This window comes from Gopherus flavomarginatus, chromosome 8, assembly GCF_025201925.1.
Source record: "Gopherus flavomarginatus isolate rGopFla2 chromosome 8, rGopFla2.mat.asm, whole genome shotgun sequence".
NCBI classification, from domain to species: domain Eukaryota; kingdom Metazoa; phylum Chordata; order Testudines; family Testudinidae; genus Gopherus; species Gopherus flavomarginatus.
The window spans coordinates 77,801,435-77,811,897 of NC_066624.1; the positions used below are offsets into that span (position 1 = coordinate 77,801,435).

Genomic DNA, 10,463 nt, shown 5'->3' on the forward strand with positions numbered 1-10,463 from the left:
GCACTTGTGGCTTGCAATGTGAAAGGAGTCACCAGTAAAAAAGTTTGAGACCCACTGCTCTATGGTATACAAGTTGTCTAAGGCTGTTTCAGCCAATCAATTATTATTTTTCTATACCTCCAAAAGTTCTAATAATATGAGGTTTATGCACTGAATAAGCGTGTATTAAAAATAAATAATTTCTTTGGAGACCACCAGCCACAGACCACTTAAAACATTCTAGTCTTTTAATACAGTACACACTGCTCCTTCCTTTGACATTCACTGTTCAGCATAAAGAACTGTTGTTGATTAGGAGTATAAGGGGGAAGCTGTCAAGTTGAATCAAAGTCCTAAAGATAACTTCTAGCAATTTAAAGAAGTCTTAAAATCCTCAACTTCATTGGCAAGAATTTTGGCTAAGCAAGTCCTCTGCCATATTATGTGCTGGTGAACTGATGTGAACAGGTATGTCCAGTTTATATGTGAAGGCAAAACATTATAATTGTTTGCCACTGGTAACATCAAAAGTTATGATAAAAACTAAAAGCCAATGACTCAACAGAGTGTCTCCTTTTTAACAAGTATGTGTGTATATACACACACACACACACAGACTTACTTGCAGGAAATCATAAATGATGACTGAGGTTTTCATATTTCTTGTAATGCTAGAAACCATTAACAGCAGTCTTCACATTCATGTGCTCTAACCTTCAACTGAAGAAACTGTCGAAGCACCAGGACAGATTTATGGCAGTATAAGTTAATAACTAGGCCCATTCACTCAGTAACTAAAGTGGCTGGCAATCCCACAGCTGGATATATGAAACAATCCCATGAAAGTTACACAGAGGCTATGTTGCTACCAACTCTTCATGTCACCTGACATTTTACCATCTGACCTAAAATCCCTGCAACATGAAGTCTCCCATATGCAGAAAAACGAGCCCAGAGATGGATTTATAAGACTCCTTATTTTGTTTACATACAACTATAACTTCCGATTCCTTGTCTGGGAGCCTTTCATTGGAAACTGCATTAAATATATTTTCATAACATATTCACATAAGAGGGAATAACCACCACCGGTGCGGGTTCCTCTGCATGCTTCTTGCTGTGATGGAGGGTCCCCCTAACTGTCTGTAATGTGCACTCCCCTAATTCCGATCCCCTGTAAATGCTTGTGCTGCTGCCCCTCAATCCCAAGTGACTGCCTGTGCTGCCACCCCTCCTCCAGTCCCAGCCCTCAGGGCCTGTACCACCACCACCCACAACCCCAGTAAATGCCTATGCTGCCACCCCCCTGCCCTGGTGCCAGTCCCCAGTAAGTGCGTGTGCTGGCCCCCTCAGCAACCGTTTGTGCTGTCTCCCCTCTCCCTCAAACAAATGCCCATGCTCTCACCTCACTCCCCCTCTCAGTCCTGGTCCCAGTCCACAGTGAATGCCCATGCCACCACTGTCCCCTCCTCCCCCGTGCTGGTCCCAGTGAGTGCCTGTGCTGCCACTGCCCCCCAAATCCCGGTCCCAGTCCCCAGTGAGTGCCCATACCGCCACCCCCAGTGTCAGTCCCAGTTCCCAGTAAGTGCCCATGCCGTCACTCTCCAGTCCCAGTTTTGGTCCCCAGTGAGTGCCTGTGCCGCTGCCCCCCAGTCCCGGTCCCCAGTGAGTGCCCGTGCCACCGCCCCCCAGTCCTGGTTCCCAGTAAGTGCCCGTACGCTGCCCCCCAGTCCCGGTCCCAGTCCCCAGCGAGTGCCCGGGCCACCGTCTCCTAGTCCTGAGTAAGTGCCCGTACGCCGCCCCGCAGTCCCAGTCCCAGTCCCCAGTGAGTGCCCGTGCCCATGCCACTGCCCCCCAGTCCCGGTCCCAGTTCCCAGTAAGTGCCCGTTCCGCCACCCCCTAGTCCCAGTCCCCAGTGAGCGCCCGTGCCACCGCCCCCCGGTCCCGGTCCCCGTCCCCAGTGAGCGCCCGTGCCACCGCCCCCCGGTCCCGGTCCCGGTCCCCGTCCCCAGTGAGCGCCCGTGCCACCGCCCCCCGGTCCCAGTCCCAGTCCCCAGTGAGCGCCCGTGCCACCGCCCCCCGGTCCCGGTCCCCGTCCCCAGCGAGCGCCCGTGCCACCGCCCCCCGGTCCCGGTCCCAGTCCCCAGCGAGCGCCCGTGCCACCGCCCCCCGGTCCCGGTCCCAGTCCCCAGCGAGCGCCCGTGCCACCGCCCCCCGGTCCCGGTCCCAGTCCCCAGCGAGCGCCCGTGCCACCGCCCCCCGGTCCCGGTCCCAGTCCCCAGTGAGCGCCCGTGCCACCGCCCCCCGGTCCCGGTCCCAGTCCCCAGTGAGCGCCCGTGCCACCGCCCCCCGGTCCCGGTCCCAGTCCCCAGTGAGCGCCCGTGCCACCCCCCCCCGGTCCCGGTCCTTCCTCCACTGCTTGGCCACGGTGACAGGTTCCATTGTGCTGATAACAGATGGGGGCACAGAGCGTGTCATCCTCCTCCCCCCGGCTCCCCAGCCCCTTTTCCCTGCCCCCACCAGCCCCGGAGTGTCTCCTCCTCGCCCCCAGCCCGCCCCCCGCGGGGAGCAGGGTGACAGACCGGGCGGCTGCGGGGCCTGCGGCCGGGCGGAGGCCGGGGCCTGGCGCGGAACCGGTGCCCGGGTACTCACGGGGAAAGCTCGGATCCGCATCTTGGTGTCTTTCCGGCTGCCCGTCCCCTTGCTCAGGTTCGACATCTTCGGACCCGGCTCGAGCGGAGCCTCTGCGGGGTGGGGGGGAGGGGTTCGGGGAGACCCCGGGCAGGAGCCCCTGGCGACCTTCACTCCGGGCGGCGGCCTCGGGGTGCGCGGGGCGGTGAGGAGGGAGGCGGCTACGGGGGGTTCTGGGCGGCGGCGGCGCAGGCCCCTGTCTCCACCGGCGGCGGCGGCGTTTCCTTCACCCTCGTCCGCCGCGATGGCGGACAAACATCGCTCAGTGCGCAGGGCCAAGCGCCCCCCCACCCCTGAGACAGATCCGGCCGCGGCAGCAGGAGGGGCGCGGGGAGGAGCACGGCGGGGAGGGCGGGCGAGGGGTGGGGGCTCTGCTGCCTAGCTCTCGCGAGACTTCGCTCCCAGCTGTCATCGTCTGTAAAGGGGCGGGAGGAGAGGGAAAGGAGGAAGAGAAAGCGCAGTGGGGCAAAGGCGGCCGCTGATTGGCTGAGTGGGGCGCAGTAGGGGAGGGGCAAATGCAGAGAAGGTGCCATGGCTGGCCTGGTGGCGGCGGGTTATCTTTGTGGGGAGTGAGCGGTGGTGGGATTCGGGGAAGGGGTGTCTTAGTAGCCCCAGCTGCTGTAGAGAGTCTGTCAGGGGCTGGCAGGATCTTCTCTGGGCCCATAGACACATACTGAGCCTAGTGCTGTCCCTGCTCATTGCAATCAGAGCCTTGGGCCATCTAGAACTAGGGTGCCTCACATTGTTAGCAACTGGCTAAGCGGGCACAGACGTTAGGTCCTGTCTACATTACTGCCTTGCAAGCTCTTGCCCTTTTACCTCGCGTCTCAGGTGTTTTTCTTAAAGTCACAGCTTCTGGAGTCAGGTGACTATGGAAGACTCACAGCTGTCCTTTTTTTAAAAAAATGTGTTGGGGAGGGGAGAGTTGAAAATATGACCTGAGCTCACCTTAAGGCTCAAAGCCTGAACAGAAAACAAAAAGAGGCCTTGCATTAAATATTTTTTTTAAAAGTTACAATTGAGGAGGATCTGACTTGTGATGTTTGAACACTTGGAGTTGGCAATAGTTGTCCTGAAATTTGTCTGTCTGTTGCTATCACTGAGGCAGCTCCCATGTTGGTAATAATCATGCAGTTGGTAGCATAAATGAGGTAGATGCCAGCATTCACCAAGCTTTTAGGCATTGGATTGCTAGACCTGTGCTGAGATGGTTATTAATATGCTGGGGTAGTTTGGCAACACTAACTAATGCCCAATGATAGCAAGGGTGGAAAATCTAAAGGAAACAAAGTAAAATGTAGACACAGTCTTAAACATAGGCCCTTAACTCCTTTCAAACCTGTATGGACAGGGCAAAAGCAAACAGTCTCTTTAAAAGACAGGCCAAGAAAAGAACTGCACAGGCATATTGTGCCTTTTCTGATATTTATCAACCTGAAGTTTCCCTGCGGTTAATTTTGCCCCACTGAGTCATGGCACTCATGGGTGTTGTACTCCTTGGAAGACTCATAGTCATGTTGAAATACATTTATTTTTCCTTTTTTAAATTTGCTAATCACAACATATGCTTGAGAAATGAAGATGCCACCTGAAGCAATATCTGTGTGAGAGTGAGGCTAAATATAGGTCACTTGCAAATTAGGACAGTTTATATAACAGAGATGGATGTTTTGTAGATATCAGATTTTGCAAGTCAATGGCAGGTTCAATTGCTCAGTGCTTCTGGCATTCAGGTGGGTCACTCAAAAACAACAACAAAAAGTTAGTAGACACTTGAAATTTGGGCCTAGCTGACTAGGCCCAAGATCCCACACAGGCACAGGCAGGAATAGAACTCCTAGTGTTGATTCCCAATCTGGACCCTAACCACAGGAGCATAATTCTTCTTATGATAGTGTACTAGTCTGAAAAATACCTAAGATCATTATACCACTTAGCAGTTTCGTAGCAAAACCTGTAAAACTTTGGCACTGAAGGTACATAGGTACAAATATCCTGTGAGCTAGTTTGCCTTCTGTAATAGTTTCTTCACCTATTTGTTGCCTTCAGTTTAAAACAACCACTGCCCATTGAGACTAATGCAAGTACCTCTATTGGACGTTTTTAATCTCCTGGTCAGCATTAAGTATTCACCGAAAGGAAAAATTATATAACAGCAGCACAACAACAATGAATCTTAATGATTTCAGCATGATTAAAGTACAGTACCATTCAGCCCTTTTGAAAAGTACAGTTTCTAGAGAATAATGTCTAGTTCTTAAAGCACTTTTCATTAACAACCAAAAATAAAAGTCAAGTGGTAGGAGAGGCAAAGTTTTCCTTCTGACTGCCAATATGAAGAATATGGTCCCCAGACATTTCAGTGTTGTCGTCCTCATCTGGGAGCTTAGTAAATGAATCCAACCCAGCCAATTAAGTCTAAACTAAGAATTTTGCTTGCAAGAAGTTCAAAGGGTTAGGAGAAAGATCCTACTTTAAATTGCAGTTTGGATCTCTGGTGCCTGCAAAAATGGGCAGCATCCACTACTGCCGATTGCTCTAGCACAATGTCTTCTGCTACTGTTTTTGTGCTTTCTTTCATGATATGCCCTTATGCTTAGGGCAACCTCACTAGCCCAGTGTACCAGGCTCTCATTTTCTCATTCTAGTCACTCCTAAAGACTCACTTCTTTTTAGGAGCAGCAAAGAATCCTGTGGCACCTTATAGACTAACAGACGTTTTGGAGCATGAGCTTTCGTGGGTGAATATCCACTTCCTCAGATGCATGAGTTCCACAAATAGTAACTCAGGTAGTCAAATGCTCAATCCCAACGTAACTAGAGGAGGGCTGATGATTTAAAAATGAAGTTATAACCATGTCTGTTCTCCTTGGGAATCTTTCCTAACTTTAGCTATATTTTTCACTGCAAGATTATTTGGCACTATACAAGACTCAATAATATTGCTGGTTCTTACTTACTAAAATTATTAAGAGTAAGGATTGTTGCCTGAGGTTCTGCCCATGCAGGTTTGCAGCACAGAGGATCTCCAATGAAACTCACCGCTTACTTCTCTCTGCATTCCAGCTCTGCAACGAACAGGTGTGCAGAATCCCCCTGTGCAACTCTAATTTCTGCTCCCATCTGTAGTAGAAATAAAGCAGTTTTGCTAAATGTAAGGTCTTGTGCTCACCCAAGGGACCACTGGAATTGCTCTTAAGTACCAGTAGTGTCAATCAGAGGGGAGATGGGTGGGTGAAGAACAGCAAGATTGACCTATGAACTGCTAGTAGCACTAATGCCCATCTTGGTCAATGCCAGCTATCTTATGTATATATCTTTAAATATTCCTACAATAAATAAAGTAATAACTAGTTTTTGGGAAATACCCTTCAGTAATAGGGGTTCAAGTTCATGTGCCATGACTACTTCTACCGTCTATTCACTCCTAGCCTCCTTCACGCTAGTATTCAAGCTTGCAGTATAAGGGCCAGGAATGCCTGCTCTAATAGGTAGAGAATAGCTCAGCATGGAGAGTGACTAGGATGACCTGAAGGTCACATGGTTAAATGCACTGTTGGGAGGTACTCCAATGCTACAGTGATGAGCACAGTATAAGGACCTACACAAAATACTTTCACTTCAATGACTCTAACAATTTCTTTCTAACAATATGACAGGCATGCTGCTTTTACTAGTATTTTCTCAAGTGACATGATATCTTGTACGCCTGCTGAAAAACTTTCTAGCATTACTCAAAATGTTGCTGAGGGTATCAGAAGCATTAAAAGGTTGGCCTTAATACAATATATTTTCTACATTCCTAACATTAACATAACTTTTCTCTTTTAAAAATTACAGAAAAGCAAGTTTTTGGTTTATTTACACAAGAATACCATTTCTTAATTTAAAAAATAAGTTTCTTTGTTTCTTTTAAGGCCCAGTCATACACACTGAAATCAGTGTGAGTTTTGCCATTAATTTGAATGGGGGAAGAATTAGAGCCTTGGCTGCTTGTATCAGAGGGTTCTGTGTTTGCATGGTCTCATTCTGTACCATTCTGCATTTGAAAAGAAACTCAGAATGGCAGCTGCCTATGTTAGGGTGGGAGGAAGAAATTCTTCTCTATTTAAAAGGCAGTACAAAGAAAAAAAATCAAATAATTTCTTTTCAGCTATATAAATCCATCTATCACAGTCTGAAGAAGTTAATGCTTGTTTTAGGCTTTGCATGAATTTTGTGTGATACATTGAGGATATGTATGGGACTATAATCATTTCTCTTTTTTGAAAGGCTTTAGAAACAACAAAAAAGATGTATTCCCTCAATTGTAACACCTAAAATCTATTGACAAGATGTTTTGATAACAATGCAGAACTATATATAGCTGGAAAAATGTGAAGGGGCTTCAACAAAACCTATGTAATACCTGCATTTTGAAAGGGGGAGGGAAAGGCGGAAAGTAGGTTTTCAATGTATTACATTCAGAATCCCATCCTGCAATCCCGACAAGCAAAAGTTCCTTTGAAGTCATTACAGGATTAGTAAAATATGACACAATGAGGTAAGTTTTATTTTGCTATTTTATTGACAGTTCTCATATCCCCCATGCCAATACCCCCTCCCCCCAACAATATTCTACAGTCATTTTCAACATATATCCCATTGACATCTAGGAGGCCTGCTGAGGCCAGTAAAAGCATCAAAATAAACATTCAAAAATATAAAATAGATTATTTCTAAATTTCTGCATTTAGAAACAGAATAACTGAAATATTGTAATTCCAAATTATATTCCACCTGGTTCCTATCCTAAAAAGATGTGAGTTTTTTTACCTCCTTCTTGTATGGCCTGAATCAACATCCTAAACTTGCAATTTTAATTTCCTTGACTATTGCTTCATAAGGCTTTAGGTGGGAGTTGGATGACAGAAGATGCTGAAGTAACCTATTTATGTAAGGCAGTTGAACAATTCTACTTTTATCTTGCAATCCCTTTCTTCCTATACAAAGGCGGTAAATAAAGACCTGCTAAGCTGAAGTCACCAAATAGCATTCCCTGCCCCTGACAAAAAATACCCGGTGTAGTGTCAATATTTTTACAGCACCAGTGGTTCTGACTGCTTTACAGAGGCAATCATTTTGTCCAGAAGATTCACAAAGTAGAACTAAAGGAAATTCATGCGGCTTTTCAGTGAATGGAAATAGTAGAAGGTTTTGAAGGTTGTTTTCCTATGGCAGTGTGTATTGAAAATGTGCATTGTATCCCTGTTCTTAAATAAACTTATCTTATTTCAGCCTCCTTACAGTCTAGGTTTTTTTGTTTTTTATACTATGTGTCTGTAATGCAGAGGATTATTGCTTCAGTGCAGTGATCTGAAAGTAGTTGCTGAAGGTGTGAAGCTAAACAAGGGGCTAATTGGGTGGCAAATACATTTCAATATGAATTGAAATTCTCCACTCCCACTCTGATCCCTGTTAGCACTATGTGTATTTGAGGACAACTTTTCCAAAGTCTCCAGTTTGAGGGTAAAGTACTGCAGATGTAGAAATTTTATTAAAGTTAATGTTTAAAATCAAATTTACAGAAGAGGGAAGGTACTGTACATCTGGGGTTGGGCTTGGGTTATAGGAGATTGCAAGTATCGGTTACAAGATTCACAAGGTACATATGGTACATATAAGCAGCATAGATCCAGATTGAGGTGGGGAACTTTTTAAAGCGTCAGTGGATAAATGGGCTCGGGTACGCCATGCATGGAATGTATGAAGAGTCCAAGTCAGTATTGGTGTAGAGAATAAGTACATGGGTGGGAGGCGTCCCTCGGTTTTTCAGGGAAGGAAGTGGGTTATTTCCCTGGTTGGCAGTTATTCGACCTGGTACTGGCAGTGTCCTATGATGTGTTCTGTGTAGATGTCTCTGGACCACCTGATAGTGTCGGACACCATGAGCTGTCTCATAAGCTGGGCATAGCATCAACCAACTCCGCACGCTCTCAGTACCAGCTTGTTGTGGTGGTCCCATGTGCCCAGGACTCCCAAGATCAGGGCCTGTATCTGGACCTCATAGCCCTGAGCTCTCAGGGTGTCGGCCAGCGGGCTTTCAGTTGAATGGCAGATAGGTATTGTCAGTAGGAGCACAGGGGTTGTGGGAGGGGGTGTTGATGTAGATAATTGCTTTCCATTGTTATCTGAAAACAACTTTCAAAGTTTCCATTTGGTCTGAGAGGAAAACTGCTGCAGGTGTGTGGAAAAACAAGGTGTTAATTGGGAGAGTGATCACACACAGGATGTAAGGCTATGTCTACACTAGCACTTTTATCTGTCTAATTTATGTCACTCAGGGATGTGAAAAAAACATGCTTCTGAGCGACATAAGTTACACTGACAGAACGGCTGGTGTCAACAGTGCTATGTGGGTGGGAGACATAACTACCGCTGCTCGTTGGAGGTTTAGAGTGGCTACATGAGCAATCTTTACACGAGCTATCTTTGCACGTCTACATTGCCAAAGTTACATCGCTGACAGTTACAGTGCTGCTCAGAGAGCGCTGAAGGGAAACCACTATTGTGTGTTCACACTGTCAGCTGCCTGCACAATAGCTTGTTCACACGTGCGGCACTTGCAGCAGTATTCAAAGCGATACACTCTGGGCAGCTATCCCACAGAGCACCTCTTTCTCTTCTGCTGATAAGACTTGTGGGAAAGCAGAGGGGGTCACAAGGCACCCTGGGTCCTGTCCCAATGCTCCGTGATGCATTGCTTTGCATCCTAGCAATCCCTGTGCTTCCGTCCGCATTTGGTGCCATCTTGAAATGGTTTGTGTACTACACACCTTGCCTCTTCAGGCTGCAGGAATGGATCCTGAACTGTTGACCAGTATGCTGCTCGTTCTGACTAACACATCACTAGTGGCAGTGGAGTTATTCCTTAAACTACAAAGTCAAGAGGAGTGTGACATTGATCTCACCACATGTAGTAGATACATGAGATTGCTTGTGGCATTCACGGAGGTGCTGGCAACAGTGGAATGCTACTTTTGGGCTCAGGAAATAAGCACTGAGCGGTGGGATCAGATCATCATGCACGTCTGGGATGACGAGCAGTGGCTACAGAACTTTCGGATGAGGATGGGACTGTGTGATGAGCTCACCCAGCTCTGCGGAGCAAGGACACGAGAATGAGAGCTGCTCTGTCACTGGAGAAGTGCGTAGCGATCACACTGTGGAAGCCGGCTACTCCAGACTGCTACCAATCAGTCGCTAATCAGTTCAGAGTGGGAAAGTCTACTATTGGACTCGTGTTGACGGAAGACTGCAGGGCCTTTAATCCTGCTGCAAAAGACCATGACTCTGGGCAACCTGCGTGACATTGTGGATGGCTTTGCACAAATGGGCTTCTCTAACTGTGGAGGGGCAATAGATGGCATGCACATTCCAATTCTGGCACCAGACCACCTAGGCACTCAGTACATTAATTGCAAGTGGTATTTCTCACTGGTTCTCCAGGAGCTTGTGGATCACCCTGGGTGTTTCACAGACATTAATGCAGGCTGGTCTGGAAAGGTGCATGATGTATGCATCTTTCAGAACACTGGCCTGTTCAGGAAGCTGCAAGCAGGGACTTTCTTCCTGGACCAGAAGATCACTCTAGGGAAAGTCGAAATGGGAGACAAGCCTGCTTTCTGCAACCCTACTGCCCCCAACAACTCGCTCAAGCGATTCCCAAAATCAGATCCACTTACCAGGGACCTCCTCTCCTGTTTGCACTTCGCCAAGATCTGACCGCTGTGACTGGCTAGGCTCCTCTGAGG

The 10,463-nt window shown here is 47.6% G+C and overlaps 1 protein-coding gene across 1 annotated transcript in view; it reads right to left on the minus strand.

Moving 5' to 3' along the window:
* CUL3 (cullin 3) overlaps positions 1 to 2,993 on the minus strand; it is a 117,291-nt gene extending 114,298 nt beyond the window's left edge. Inside the window, exon 1 of the mRNA XM_050964025.1 lies at positions 2,632 to 2,993. Coding sequence (XP_050819982.1) covers positions 2,632 to 2,697 — 66 coding nt within the window. The 5' untranslated portion in view covers positions 2,698 to 2,993. The remainder of the gene's footprint in view (positions 1 to 2,631) is intronic.
* Between the last annotated feature and the right edge of the window lie 7,470 nt (positions 2,994 to 10,463).